Source organism: Cupressus sempervirens, chromosome 9, assembly GCF_028749045.1.
Source record: "Cupressus sempervirens isolate cs-2001-9-10 chromosome 9, ASM2874904v1, whole genome shotgun sequence".
In the NCBI taxonomy this organism is placed as follows: domain Eukaryota; kingdom Viridiplantae; phylum Streptophyta; class Pinopsida; order Cupressales; family Cupressaceae; genus Cupressus; species Cupressus sempervirens.
Window position 1 is genome coordinate 391,627,906 of NC_143126.1, and position 16,520 is coordinate 391,644,425.

General features: G+C 35.7%; 1 protein-coding gene across 1 annotated transcript in view; it reads right to left on the bottom strand.

Moving 5' to 3' along the window:
• Positions 1 to 763: 763 nt before the first annotated feature.
• The window catches only part of LOC149538908 (Ankyrin repeat family protein), a 43,390-nt gene continuing 27,633 nt past the window's right edge, over positions 764 to 16,520 (bottom strand). The window contains exons 2-6 of the mRNA XM_089800297.1: positions 1,832 to 1,923; positions 1,638 to 1,716; positions 1,416 to 1,510; positions 1,120 to 1,215; positions 764 to 1,020 (exon numbers count right to left, since the gene is read on the bottom strand). Of these exons, the coding sequence (XP_089656423.1) occupies positions 940 to 1,020; positions 1,120 to 1,215; positions 1,416 to 1,510; positions 1,638 to 1,716; positions 1,832 to 1,923 (443 nt within the window). The 3' untranslated portion in view covers positions 764 to 939. The remainder of the gene's footprint in view (positions 1,021 to 1,119; positions 1,216 to 1,415; positions 1,511 to 1,637; positions 1,717 to 1,831; positions 1,924 to 16,520) is intronic.

Consider the following 16,520-nt stretch of genomic DNA (forward strand, 5'->3'; position numbering starts at 1 on the left):
ATGTTCCTCCATAGGTCTCTCACTTTGGTCTGTAAAATCTTTTGACAGTAAGAAAACATTAATTTGCCTTGCAACTACTTTTTCATCCAGGTGGTTCTTTTTATGTGTACATAATTGAGATTGATGAGCCACACGTTCAAAAAAACCAGCTTCTAATTGGTGAGATTATACTAGCTACCAGAGCAGATATGCGTGCAACAATTACATTTGTTACATAAACATTGCAATCCAACTGATATTTAAGTAATATTAAGGTCAAACTAGCCAATAACATGATAAATGTTTTTCAATAGCCAAAAACTTGCATCTTGCATAAGACATGCTTCAATCAGTTCCATTTACTTGCAACGTAATGGCATTACAAGCCTTCAAAGCACAGCAATATTCTAGATGCCAGCAACATCATATCTACTTTTCACTTCATAGAAGGGTTGGCACTCGTAACAAGAATCACAAAACCTAACTAGGGACCAATTTTTTACTCTCTTCCCTATTTGCTAATACAATGCTAATAAGATCAATGATCTCCGTCGATATAATGAAAGATGAAAGTGCAATTTACTCTGTTGGCTAAAAAGTGTCGGGGAAAAGAAGATCTCACACTTAAGCACATGGATTGCAAATGGATTGCAAGGGTCTAAATAAAAATTGAAGAAAAGGGAAGGAAACTGAAAGGGCATAAATAACCAACTCATTGACTTGATATCTAAAAAACCCAAATCAGTAAAATAACTAATCAACAGCACTCGATTTTCTTTGAATATAATACAGGAATCAAAAACTCAGATTGATATTTATTTAGTTTTTTGTCCAACGTATTTGGTCAGACACGTAAAACCTCATATTTCAAAATCTTTGTATCCGTCATGCCCATTAAAAGGAAGCAAAAGGTCAATCTATATCCCTCTTTCCTTGTTTATATGATTTCATTAATCATGGTCAAGATGTCATATTCTGTTGCACTGCAGAGTTCAAAGTACGCCACACTTCAGTGTCTGGCTCTGCAAGATCACCAGGAGTCTGGATGCACAAGTTCACCATTTAGATAAGTAAAATGGCATATTAAACTACAGTTATCCGTTATTATAATCAATGATAGTGCCAAATCAATGAACCAACCTTCCCCAAAACATTGGCTATACTTGGAGAAGCTCCAACTCCAAGCAAGAGCTGCACAACTTCCAAGTGAGTCCCTCTAGCCGCATGATGCAGTGGCTAGTAGACAGAAATGTTACATTAAAAATTGCAGATAAGTCACTAATAGCTTTATTTTTTGCTTTGAATGAACACTAGAAAGTTGTAAGAAAAAAGTTAAAACTCAACTTGATCATGGGGAATACTACTATTTTACTAGAGTTTGCATAATAAAATCAGTTATTAGAATTCAGGAACGTTAACTTAAGGTCATATCTCACCGTGTCACCGTCAACATCAACTGTATCAAGAAGCTTCTTGACTTGATCTTTGTTTTTGGCAGAATCTAACAGTGCTTCAACAATATCAATAAATCCTGGAACAAGAAAAAAATCACAATTGATCGCTATTGGTATTTCCAAATCAGGGACCATTTGAAAGTTCATATAAAAAAAATTATGCAACTTCAGAACAAAAGCCAGCAGAGAAGCAAGTCTGCGTACCTCCTGCACATGCATCATGAAGAGGAATGGCTCCATCCTCATCCTTGGAATCCAGGCTTGCTCCCCTCTGCAAGAGGATCTATATATAGAGGTGTAGATGTTTATCAAATTCAGTATGTAAGTATAAAACTCGCAAAAATACTACAAAAAATTAAGTAGAAATAACATGGAAACAAGATTTAAAAGAGACCAACCTGCACACAAGGCAAGTAACCATAAAGACAAGCTAAATGAAGAGCAGTGTCACCGTCTTCTGCCGATTCATCAACGCTACCATTCAGGTTATCTGTAATTTATCAAAAAAACTTGAGAGACATTCATAGAATCTCTCTGGAAACCAATTTGGAAAGAGTTAAACAGAAAGGGCTGAATTTATGATGTGAATGCACAGAGTTCATGAATGACCACAGAAATTAAGATAGGAACACAGACTCAATTAAGTACCCCTCGGCAGTCTACAAATTCATCATATTCAAATTTCAACTAACAACAGTGGTTCATATTTGCCGAAATTCTTTCTTTCATACACAGCAAAAGCAAGTGCAATCATCTGAGATATCGATACCAAGGAAAAACAACCATTCAATGAAGTACACACTCAATTGATAAGCTTCTTTCTTCATATTTAAAAAGTAATCAGGGGGAATAATGTATTGTGAAGTATTGTTTTATGTGTATTCAAAAGATACATAAAATCAGTTGAAACATTAACAAGATGGGCGTCCGTGGTCCCAAACATTGACCTACACTGTGATCAATCATGTTCACATGATTCATACTAAATCCTATGGCATGCTTTCTTGCCTTACAACAGTAAGAAAACACTGAGGCCAAATTAAAAACCATGACATGCCAGACATATTTGATAACAGAAACACACCGTTTAGCATAATCACAACAAATACTGTGATGTCCCCCTTTAGTAATAGAATTAAATAATAATAATAATAAAAATAATAACAATTTTATATATATATATATCCAAAATACAACACTCCTGCTATATCATTACAGATAGGAACCCTACTAAACTTTGATTAAGGCATCCATGAAACCTTAAATTGAAGGGGTAATAAGCATTAGAGTCTAATAACAGTAACATCCACCAAATGCTAACAACACAAGGCAATGGATCTATAAGCAATGAAGATAAGACCTTTGATATTATAATGAGAAAAAATAATCCACTGAATAGAGTTCAATATCTATATTATAATACTATATGGTCATTGATAACACAAATAATAATTGTGAATAATTAAAAGGCGTGAATCAATAGAAATCAGTGTCTCATACAATCATGTATATGATTGATTCCTAAAATAATCAGTCGCTATGAAGAGATGTTAATTTATTAACAGCAATTATTGGTGTACAGATAAGTTATAATGAAAGGATAAGAATATGAATACCAGTGATCTGCTTAAAGACAGTAGTTAGAAAATAAGGAAAATCAATCACAAAATGAAAGGATACGAATGCAAGTCGAATCAATTATTATAATGAAGCAGTGCAATTAGCAAGGGGGCGCAATACTAATGATGAGATGCATCCATTCGGTTCTTAGGAAAGGCATATAAAGAGATTGCAATATCATACTAGGAAAAAGATAAATGAGGAAGAATATACAGATATAAGATAAATAGACACTCTAATAAAACCGAATAGAAAAGAAAATGATTAATTATATCTGATATTCAGAAAGGAATACATATCGACAGTGCCTATTAAAGGAGAATTCATTTTATATTAAATGGCTGGCATATAGCATATGACAGCATAATGATATGCTGTAACTTATCTATAAATCAATGATGAATTGCAGAACATTACATCTGCAATCTATTAGGATCATAGGTTCTTATTTGTTCTAACATATATTATACATATATCTATTAATAAGGATATATATATTCAAGATATATAAATTAAGCATTTATATTTGTATACAGAAATTATATTCCAATCCTATTACTATTTGAATTATAAAAGGGCAGATTAATAAGGAGGGGCTTGTATGAATTCCAAGCAATGGATCTTTATCCCAAGATAGCAAGGGGATCAGCAACCCTGAGCACCTTGTGGGCATCGACCCAAGAAAGGCTTACAGGCTTAAAGGCTTGGATTTGTAAACTTTGAGGAATCCATTGCAAGTCAATGTCTAGGCAACTTAGATAACATCTACTATTTCCATCTTTGAGCTGAATTAGTAATAAAGTTGGATATGAGTGTTAAAGATAATTTAATCCAAACCCTTACTGAGAAATTTGGGAGGTCAGAACTAAGAGACCAAAAAAATATCATATTTCTAGAATTAGTTTTGGAAACTACACTAAAATGAACAGCTAAGAATATATCCAAATGGATTTATGGCTCAAATATGCCAACACGCTTCACTTGAAATATCAAGCCTTCATTTTTCCCACTTCTATAATCGGAAGAAAACCTACAATTATGTTTTTGTCTTTTGCTCCAACTTTTTGTGTGCCTTACTTCCCAATGGTGTGATGGAGTTCTCCACAACTTATAAAACACATTTTTGCTTTCCTTCTTATTTTTTCCAGTAGAATACCTATAATAGCCACTGGAGAAGATCTCCAGCTGTTAGATGCAGCCCCATCACTTTGAATAGGGAATTGTTGAGGTAGGTGGTTGTTGATGTAGTTGTATTAAACAAAGGAGATGAAAGCTCCTTATATAGATTTACAAAGACGGTATTTCTGAAAGAACCAATCGTGAACTAAAGATGAAAATAGAAACTACCTGATAAACTAAAGACTAACTAAGATGATCATTAAACAAACATTATAATATTCTAATAGGGATGAGCATATAGTACTAGTATTATAATATTATAATGTTTCTTTAATGGTAATCTTAGTTAGTCGTTAGTTAATAACTAGTTTCTAATTTTTATCTTTAGTTCAAGGTTGTTTCTTTTAGAGACATCCTCTTTGTGAATCTATATAAGAGTTTTCATCTCCTATGTTTAATATAACATCATCAATTTACCATAACATGGTATTAAAGCAGGTCATGAGATTTCATAAAATTTGGCAAATTTTTTAACAAAAGTTCGAACCTCTTATAACCTGGACTATCTTCCACAATTTGTTTTTTGATTTTTTTGAAATAAAAATCATTAGAGGTATTTTAAGAAGTTTGTGCTTTGTTGAAGATTTCTGCTGAGAACTGTGAGCCTAGTCGAGGATTTTGATTGCATGATTTTTTTAGGGCTGCACATACTTGCATGTTTGTCGCATGTACTTGCATGCGCTTGCATGTTTCTTGCATGTGTTGTTTTATCATGTGAAGTCTTGGGTTTTGCAGCATGAAGATTTTTCTAATGGCTTAAAATCTAGTGGCTTTTCATAATTTTTCCTACAAAAAATTGATGGGTTTTCATAAATTTTCCCCTTAAAAAATACTCTTTTGGGTTTATGATTTTTTCTTCAAAAATTATCTGTTGGGTTTATAAAGAATTTCTCAAATTATCTAGTAGGTTTATACTTTTCTCCTCAAATTAACTAGTAGGTTTTACAATTGTTTTCTCAAAAATAATGCTTTGTATGTTTATCAATGTCTCTGATTTTGTTGTCTCTGTTTTGATTGATTTTTCACCTAAAATATTGTGTCTGGTTTTTCCGATTGTTAGCAGCTTTTTGCAGTTTGTTTTGGGGCATCATGCTCATCTCCAATGCTTGGAGGGTTCGCCCATTTCAACTCAAAATCGTGCTAGTTGTTGTCAGTGTTTGTCTTTGTCTGTCTCCAAGGAGGGTCTCAACAACAGCAGAATGTTTTGAAGAATTTGTAACCAAAAGACAGCAGTTAGACAATGACCATTAAGGGAGGGTATTAGAATATTATAATGTTTCTTTTATGGTCATCTTAGTATTTAGTTTATTAAATTATTTAAAATTTTCATCTTTCATTCACGATTGTTTCTTTTAAAAACATCGTCTTCGTAAATCTAAATAAGAAGTTTCCATCTCCACCATTTAATTCAACAACATCATCGATTTACCATAAGCTAAGAGGACCTACATTCCAAAAGAGAATAAGGGTAAGCACTACTCAAACTTCTTTTGACATGTCTATTATATACCCATCCAACCTTTCTTGTCTGAGAAACCCCTATAACAGCGTTAGAGTGTAACTACCAAACAAAACTCATGTTGGTAAGCTTCTATTTCAAATGAATACTATTTGATTCAGAGGATTTTGTTAAAATTCCCCACTGATTGACCACAGACTCTGAATAAATTGTCTCCAACGATCGACTGAGACTGGAAATAGCATTTGTCAGATCAGATCCATGCATGGAAAGCAAGTTGATAACAAATATTATCTACCACATTTCAGGATGGGTATGGCAGCACAGCGGCTGGAGCGAATTTCAACAAGTTTAACTATAAATGGTGTTAAAACCAATATAGTGAAAGCAGCATATATAATTAAAACTGTGGTAGCAGAATAGCAGGAATAAATATATCACAATTCAGATACCTAGGTGTAATCTAGGTCTATATCACTAACATTGACAGCAGTGTAACTGTAGCAGCAATAAAAATTTAAAATATTGACATTAATTTTTGAATTGTTTTTCTTTAAATAAAAAAATCCCTTGTGTTGGGGATGCCTGGATCTCCTAGGGTGGTTGACAGGCATCGCAGATGTTCCCAGTCATCCCCAGAAATGGTTAAAAAGTGAGCAGTTTGCCTTGAGATCCAAACCTCTGTTTGCTACAATGTCATACAATCTCCAAATTTAGTAAAGCAAAGGCCCTCTCTGACTTTCTCGACCTTTCTGGACATGTTGAAACAGCTAAAGATGCTGTCAGTAAACTGAAAGAACTGAAATCACCAAATCAGAGAACACACATGAAAAAACTAAGGTTACAAAACATTCATTAACTTTTTTGTTCCTCGAGATGATGTGAAGATGCAAGAGAAATGGATAAGGAAAATATCATGCTCCCATGAAAAGAGAATGTGGAATGCATTGTCCTATCCACCTAAGCAATTATCCTCAACTGCTTAGACAAACTAAAATAACATGGTAAATATCATACTTAGGATAAAAAATTCCAAAGTAATGGAACTATTACACTAAAAAGGAGTTGTAGGAATCAGATTGTCAAGGCAGAACAATGCATTGAGTCTAAAGGTATTAAGGTCAGGTAAGAACAGTACACAGTTTTGCTTGACCATGATCAAACTTGTCTCAAAGGCACATATATAATCAAAATTGTCATTTGAAAAGTTGACTAGCACAGGTTTGAGTATTGTCAAACTCATCCCAGACGAGAAAAAACAAGTGTGGCATTTTGGGAAGCTAGAGCATTCCAAATTCCATAGTTTTGATTTCAGCATCCTCTTTCTTTTACTTTGGACTAAATATGTTACAATAAAATAATAGAGTTATGGGAATTAAATTGTCAAGGAAGAACAGAGATGGATGTGAAATGGGTGATCATGATAGTCGAGGTATTAACATCAGGCATGTTAATTCTAGAGCCAGAAGTGTATAAATGGATAAATAAAACTTTGGAACTCAGAAAACAAAAGGACAGTAAGAATGTTTATCCTGATAAAAACCTCTTTCACCAAGGGAAACAACCCAGCTCACACAAATATGAGTCATTTATTTAGAGTCTCAAAATAATTACAAAATTGCTGCTATTGATTGATGTCTTCAAGACTAATCAATCAATCAATGATTCTCTGTAATAAACTGAGTATCTCAAATGAACTAAGACTGAATACAAAACAACAGCGTACAATCACAAATCATGGACAACAATAATAATGATCTCTGCACCACTGGATTCTCAGAGTAAGAGAGAGATATCAGAAAATGACAACCTTAATAAATACGCCTTACTCTACCGTCTTTGAAAAAGACACAATGGGAGATCTAACAATCCATAATCCAGGAGATCAATATTATATCTGACAAAGGGATAAACAAAAGAAAAATGGCAACCCGATGAGTAGGATCAAATAGAATAGAATAATTAACAGCACTTAACAATCATTGGCACTTGTAAACATCGTCACTTTCCATATAAAGGTCTGACTGTGCAAAAGACGGGATAAACATGAATAACGGTAGATCATAATGAACAGCAGTGACCAATACAATAACAACAGTTTCAGAAACATGAATCGTTGAAGATAATAATTGCACTAGATGTGAACAAGACTGCCAGATATCCATGATCAAATATGATGCCATTCCATCACCCATGACGCCAAAGAATAACTACTTACATATGCAAGGAAGCAGAGAAGAGCCATCATACAAAATGAGAAACAAGAACGAAAACCAAGAATAATGTCCATGTTCCTAGCTAAACCAGATGACCAAAGATAAAAGATATCTACCAAAGCTACTAATTTTCAAAACTCCCTCTTAGCAAGAGAGAGATCTTCAGAATGTCATGTCATGACAAGTAACATAGCTGCAACCAAAATTACTGTCAACAAAATCTCATCATAGGTTTTTTTCTTGTTAATAAAATCGTTATATCATCGTAACAATATTCACCATAGCTTCTCCTAGAGGATGAATCAAAAAGCCATAACATAAAGTCATGGCGTTACACACATGACTTCCACCATGGCTACTCCTAGAGGCTGGATCCACCATAGCTACTCCAGAGGGTGGAACAAGGGATTTCACCTCAAACTTCTCTTGCAAAGAACTTATTAACAAGGCATTTCACTTCGAATTTCTCTCACAAAGAACTCGTTAACAAGGCATTTCACTTCGAACTTCTCTCACAGAGAAGAACCCATTAACAAGGCATTTCACTTCGAACTTCTCTCACAAAGAACTCCTTAACAAGAGATTCACCTTGAACTTCTCTTGCAGAGAGAACTCATTAACAAGGGATTGCACCTCAAACTTTTCTTGTAGAGAAGAACCCATAAACAAAGGATTGCACCTCAAGCTTCTATCACAAAGAAGAACTCATTAACATATACAAAAGTCACTAGCTAAGACTCTCTCTCAACAATAGCATTATTCTTCATGATACCAAGCTTGTCTCAGAAGTAAGAAAACTTCACTCTCAGAAAAGGTTTGGTGAGAATGTCCGCAATTTGCTCCTCCGTAGAAATGTACTTAAGCTCAACTACTTTCCTTTGAACCATGTCCTTAAAATAATGTTATTTAATTTCCACATGTTTGGTTCTATCACGAAAAACAAGATTAACTAAAAGCTCCACACATCTTCGTTTATCATTAAAGAATTATAGTAGGTTTCAAAGGCTGCCAAAACAAACCTACAAACAATTTTCGAAGCCACATAACTTCTCTTGCAGCCATACATGCTGCAACATATTCTACTTCAACCTTAAACTGAGTAACACAAGATCGTTTCCTATTGCACCAGGAAATCATAGCTAAACATAGGCTGAAACAACAATCTGAAGTGCTCTTCTTGTCAGATACACAACTTGCCCAATCTGAATTAGAGAACCCATGTAAGTTTAGCTCTACACATGAAGAATATTTTAATCCATACCCCATTGTACCACAAACATATCTTGATACATGCTTGGCTGCCACAAGGTGAATTTGTCACAGTTCACACATGAACTAACTCAAAGTACTAACAGCATAACAAAATATAAAGTCTTGTATTAACCACATACATTAGGGAGCTAATTAACTGCTTGTACATAGCAGGATCAGCTAAATCTGAAGTAGCTGCAACCTCGTGTTACTTTCTCAGATTTGCTTCCATAGGAGTCACCACAGACTTACATTCTAACATACCAAATCTTTTTAAAATATCAATAACATAATTTTCCTGACTCAATATAATGTCATTTGGTCTTTGCCACACCTCTAGCCCAAGGAAATAATGCAATAAACCAAGATTGCCAATTTCAAATTTAGAGGCTAACTCCTTAAATTTGACATTGAGATTATCATTACCAATGACAAATAAATCATCAACATACAGCACTAAATTCAGCACTTTGTCATCACATACAAGTATAAACTTGGATCAGCATCATTCTTTAGAAAGCCCAAGCTCAAAAGATAATGTTCTATCCTCTCATACCAAGTACAAGGGGCTCATTTAAGGCCATATAATGCCTTTTTCAGCCTGCATACATGTGAATCTCTATCATGACTCATAAAGCCCTCAAGTTGTTCGATGTATACTTCCTCTTCAATTATATCATTTATAGAATGTTGCTTTCACATTCATTTGATGAAGCTTCTAACACTTAATTTTTGGAACAGCTATGATAGTTTTCATGGAAGTGTAGCGTGCTATAGATGCAAAAGTCTTTTCATAGTCTATGCCTTCCTTTATTGGAAAACCTCTAGCTACAAATTTGTCCTTGTATTTTTTCACATTCCCATCAGCTGCATGTTTGATTTTGAGCAGCCATTTAGAAGAAACAACAGATCTATTTTTAGGCCTAGGAACAATGTCTCATAAATCATTTTTTATGATGGAATGATACTCCTCCAACATAGCATCTTTCCACACTCGTTGATTTGAAGCCTCTTCAACACTAGAAGGCTCGGATGCCATAATGTGACTCATCAAAGCTACATAACCAGCAAACTTATGTGGCCTTTTACTCTAAAAGTACCATGCGGAGCTGCATATTTATCAGCCTCTTCCATAGTGTGTCTAGCTCATAAAGGTCTTTTCTTATTAGCTGAATTGTTATTGGGGCCTACTGAAGTGTCTATAGAATCAACTGGATCAGTGGGGTCTTCTAAATCTGTATTATCCCTCTGAGTCTCTGAAGGTGGATCCAGATCAGCCATATCTATGTCTTGAGGATATTCACAAGTCTTCTCTATCAGATTCCATGATAGATTCTTTGGATTTCTTACGAGCTACATCTTCATCAAAAAGAAACATCCCTACTGATTTAAATTTGCTTTTGACCACAAATGTAGATTTTGTATGCTTTTGAAGCTTCATTGTAACCAACAAAGATACCTCTCTTTCCCTAGGATTCTGACTTTGTTCTTTTTCTCTTTTAGAACATGAACATACATAGGACATCCAAAAATTCTGAAATAACTGATATCTGATTCTATACCTGAAAAGGCTTCTTGCAAAGTCATGTTGTCTAGAATCTGATGAGGGCTACAATTTTGTATATGAACTGTTCTCTTGTAAGCCTCAGCAGCTTAGAGTTTGTGATGCATCCCATGCTGGGAAGCAACATCGCACACCTTTCAAAAGTGGTCATTCATGGCGGACTTCTTCAGTGCTTCAGCTTGTTCATGTCGATATCTACGGCCCTATGGCCACTCCTTATGTTCTTGAGTCCAAGTATTTTCTGTTGTTTGTTGATGATTTCAATAGAAAAAATTTGGGTCTATTTTCTTAAAAAGAAATTAGAAGCACTTACTATATTTCAGAAGTTTAAACCTCTAGTTGAAAAAGAGTCTAGGAAATCTATTATTGCTCTTAGGTCGGATAGTCTTGGGGGAAGGGGCAATTTTGTTCCAATGAATTCTCTAACCTTTGTGCTATTCGTGGCATCAAGCACCAGTTAACCACACCCCCAAACACCATAGCAAAACAGTGTAATTGAATGTCGAAATAGAACAATCACTGAGATGGCCCAACCCATGCTCGACCACAGACATGTTCCAAAGTAGTTTTGGGCTAAAGCAATTAACACTGCAATTTACCTTTTGAACCGATCACCCATTGTGGTGGTCAAAGATAAAACTCTAAAAGAGCCATGGTCAAATCACAAGCCCAAAATCAATCACCTGAAGGTTTTTGGCTCTCTAGCCTATGTTTGGAATATTGATGCGTCACGCACCATGTTGGATGGCAAGAGTCAAAAACTCATGCTTGCTAGATACAATATTCTTCAGAAAGCCTACCGATTGATTGAGATTGAGACATCTCATCTCTTATATATTCATGATGTGTCTTTAATGAGCAACGAGGGCCATTCATGCATGTTTCTCCTATTCTTGATCCAGCAGATCAGCCTACGAAGGCTCGTGATTTGGGAGTTTGGCTTCTATTAGGTCCACTTGTTGGGAGAGCTCCAGTAGCTCGAGTGATTCTTGTACAAACACCCTCAGCTTCTCCTGCAAGATCACCCAAATTTGTAGATGCTTCATCTAATTTTGATTCAAATTCTTCTGAGGAAGAAATTGATCGTAGAACACCTAATACTAATGTTGCTCCTTCTCTCCTAATTGGTGGGCTAAGACACTTGATTGATATTTGAGATAATGAGCTCATCGATGGGAGAACTGCTCAGAAAAAGAGAAAACCTACAGAGTCAAGTAATCTTTCTCTCATGGCCAACATTCACAGTATATTCGAACCTCAAACATATTCACAAGCTAAAGGAATCCTAGAGTGGGAATAGGCTATGAAGTCTGAACACCAGAACTTGTTGAAGAATGACACCTAGGTCTTTTCTAATCTTCCACCAGGGAAGAAACGCGTTAGCTGCAAACGGGTCTACAAAATAAAATACATGTTTGATGGTACTTTGGATAAGTTCAAAGCTCATTTAGTTGCAAAGAGCTTTTCTCAACGTCAAGGTATTGATTACAAGGAGACCTTTGGTATAACAAAGATGCGCACAATTAGACTAGTCCTAGCCATGGTAGCACAGTTTCGCTGGAAAGTCCATCAAAAGGGCGTCGAGTGCTTTCTTGAGTGGTGACCTACAAGAAGAGGTCTACATGACGTAGCCTCCTGGTTTCAAGGTTATTGGTAAAGAACGCCAGATTCATAGACTGATGAAAGCTCTCTATGGTTTGAAGTAGGCCCCTAGGGCATGTACATGAAAATTGATAAGTAACTTCGTGATCAAAGCTTCTAGAGGAGTTCTTCAAACTCAAATTTGTACATCAAAACTACTGACAATGATATCATCCTTCTGGTCATTTATGTGGATGATTTGATCATCACTAGCAGTTCACCATCTTTGATTCAAGGAATCAAACAGATTTTATGCCAATCTTTTGATATGATTGACCTTGAGCTCATGCATTATTGCCTAGGTGTAGAGGTTTGGCACCAATCTTCTCGTATGTTCATTTCTCAATCCAAATATATTAAGGCTCTATTAAACAAGTTTTGTATGTAGGATTGCAAGCCTGCCTCTACACCCATGGAGAGTAGTTTCAAGTTATCAGCCGAGTTTGATTATCCTCCAATTGATGATACTACATACAGGCAACTAGTAGACAGTCTCGTTTATCTCTACACTACTAGACCTGATATCAACTTCGCAATCAACTACATCTCACGCTTTATGACAGCTCCAAAGGCTGATCATTGGATGGCAGAAAAGCGTGTGCTTCGTTATGTGAAGGCCACTACACATTATGGATTTCACTCTTTGAGTCTAATCCTAGACTCAGTGGGTTCACAGATTTAGATTGGTTAGGTTCTGTTGATAATAAAAAGTCAAATTTTGGAAACGTGTTCAGTTTGAGATCCGATGTTGTCACATGGACCAGTAAGAAGTAGCAAGCATTTTTTCTCTCCTCTACAAAGAACGAATACAAAGGGACAATTAAGGCAGTTGCTTGGCTTCATCGAATGCTTGGGGATATGCAAATGTCACTAGCAGGACTGACCACTTTGTTTGTTGAAAACGAAGGCATTATCAAGTTAGTACAAAATCCAGTCTTCCATGAACAAACCAAGCATGTAGATGTCCACTATCACTACATACATACGACATCTCGTTGAAGACAGGACAATAGACTTGCAATATGTTCCTGCAACAAATCAAACTACAGACATTCTCACCAAGCCTCTTGGTCCAGATAAGTTTGTCAAATTCAAATGACAGCTTGGTGTAGTGGGTATATTAACCATTAAGGGAGGGTATTACAATTATAGAGTTTCTATTTCTATTTAATGGTTATCTATTGTGATCTATTGTAAATTTTAGACTCTTTCTAATATTTAGTTAGTTATCAGTTAGCTAGAATAGAATGTTTCTATTCTTGACAATTGTTTCCCAAAGAAACATCATTTATTATTTTGTATATATTGATCTATTCATCTCTATTAATATCAAGCAAGTATTTTACCAATTACTTCTCGTAATAGGTTGTTCGAGTCCACCAATAGTTTCAAACCTATCTCTATCTCTGACAACGAATGTATTGTCTCCCTTAAAGTTGGTTCTTTGTTTCCATCTTGATCATACAATCCATCAATCTGGGCAGAGGTAGGAACTCCATAGTGAGGGAGACCCCAATCCGGCAGACTGAAAGAAAACAGCATAGGAGAGTTGGGGAAGAGGGCCAGCAGAGGACGTCAGACTAGGTGTCCAACAAAACACAGTCACAAACAACTGCAAAGAGATAGCAACATCAAACACAAACTGCAGCCCAAAAAGAGACAAAGCACGGAAGCAAACATGGGCCCCCCACGAAAATCACCAGAGAAAATCCTGCACAAAATCTCCAACACCAGCAGCCAAGCACAACACAACTTTGTAAGGCACAAAGCAAGAGGAGGCCATCGGGGGACGAACAGGTAAATAACCATGAAGAAGGAAAAATGGAGCACAACAAACATGCAGGTCGCCCAAGCAAGCAGTAATGGCATGAACAAGGGAAAAACAAAGCACAACACAACAAACCGAAGACAAAAGGAAATAAGTACCAGCCAACGATCATCGAACCCAGGACCAAAGCAGACCACAACACACGGCAGGAACAAAGGAAACAAACGAGTGAGTGAGCAACAGAAAACACCGCTTGCTAAGCGGGAAAGGAAAGACACTCGACAAGAATGAGAAGAAGAAAAAACAAAAAGGTAATAAAATAACTGCAGACAGAACAGCATACAATGACTCAGAAACAGTTAAAAGTGATAAGTGAGGATAAAATCTAGATTGGAAGGTGTATCCAGCAATCAACTTAAGGACAAATATCATTTCGAATCAAATATTCATTATATGCACAGAAAATTGTCTTATTTATATGACTTCACAATTTTTAGTGGTATTAAAGGGAATACACCAGGCTCTGAAAAGGAAATAAGAAAGGAATTCGATAACTGCAGCCAGATCAGCATACAAGGATGCAGAAATAGTTAAGAGTGATAAGAAGAGAGAATAAAATCTAGATTGAAAGCTATATCCAGTGATCAACTAAAGGTAGAACTAACATCAAATCATATCATATATTCATTATATAATATCGTCTTATTTATAAGACTTGACAATTTCTTGTGGTGTTAATTTTTAAACGAACAATGGTAACCAGAAAATATGATATATTGATCCCTCAACGAAGGAGAACTATTAGGCATCTGATCAAGGAATAAGTTTTCAGAATTACAAGAAATAAACTATACTGTGATTTTATATTGTCCAAGCACTTCACTCTAAATCAGAATAAGTTCTATCTTCCAAATTATTTTAGGAGTTTAAGTTGAATGTTATAATGAATGTCTTCATTTTTTTATGAAGTTATATTTATGTATGTATTGCAATTCTCATGTCAAGTTGGATTCAATGTTTCAAGACTAAATTAGAGTAAATCCCAAAAGGGTACATTACACAACCATTGAATGTGCAGTGTACAAACACCTCATGTGGAACATAGAAAGGGTTTTGTAAAGTACATGAGTGTAATGGAATGTCTCCACAGTGCTTTGTAATGATTAATAGAATCATTGTAATCAAAATTATATATTCCTCTTGGGAATGTCCCCATAGTGCAATGGTGTTGCTAGTCTCTGTTGATAGGGGTATCCCAGTTTCGATTCCCATGTAGATACTAAACTAATAGAAGAATACTCAAGTGTAATCACAAAAAGATTGGTGTATGCATAGATGGGTGGGTTGACCAGCAGCAGTTCCCAAGGACCATTTGACAAGTGGCAAATACTAGCTAGTGTTGTGGACTGCTTGGAAGCTTGACCTGCCCTCGCAGATGCGGGGACACTTCTCACAACCCTTGGAGGACTAGGTCAGTGCTGTTAGTGCCGGTGGTGTTGGTGGTGAGATTAAGGTGCTGGAGCGATAAGGTGAGAAGTAGTAAGGCAAGGCATGATAAGGAGAGGAGTAGAGAGATAAGGTGGGGAGATACGTGTTGTGGAGCGATAAAGGTGGAGAGAAAGTGGGATTGGGGAGACATGAGGAGAAATCCATAAGGAGAGATAAGGAGATGAAGTCAACATGAGAAAAATCAAGGTGCTCATATCTCAGCATAACTATCACCATGGGGTTGGGGGGCCCAATGTACCCTCATTGGTTCAATAAAAGCGATTACCAATTAAAATATAAAAAATGTGTATCTCCTCATACCACATTTATGATTTGTTGGTATGAAAATAATGAAGTTTTTGATGTCCATGTGACGCATCTAATGCTTTGTAGTGCTAAGATACACTTATATTAGCACTTGGTTGTTCTTTAAGCATTATCTATTGCAATATAATCAGCAATATGAACATAAAATGAAAAAATCTTTATTACAAAACTCATAGGCTAAACTTTGGGTTCCATCTCATAGTGTGATAGTTAAGTTGTGACAACTTTGATGTCACTACAAGGTTCAATTTGTTGATTTTATAGCAGATATAGCACAAAGTAAAGAATAGTTATCTCAAAAACACAACACAAAGTAACTTTGGGAAAACCCTCCAACTTGAGGAGGAAAACCTAGCCACACAAAAATAATACTTTTATTGAATTTAATAGGAGTCTGAATTACAATGCTGACAAACTTAAATAATCAATCCTTCTCTGAGATTGCAGACACTTAATAAATACAGAACATCCACTTTACAACAGTATTGAACCTGCAATAAAAATGAATTCTCACAGAATAATCTGACAATGACCACAAATACTTCACATGATGATGACTACAAGAAAACTTACA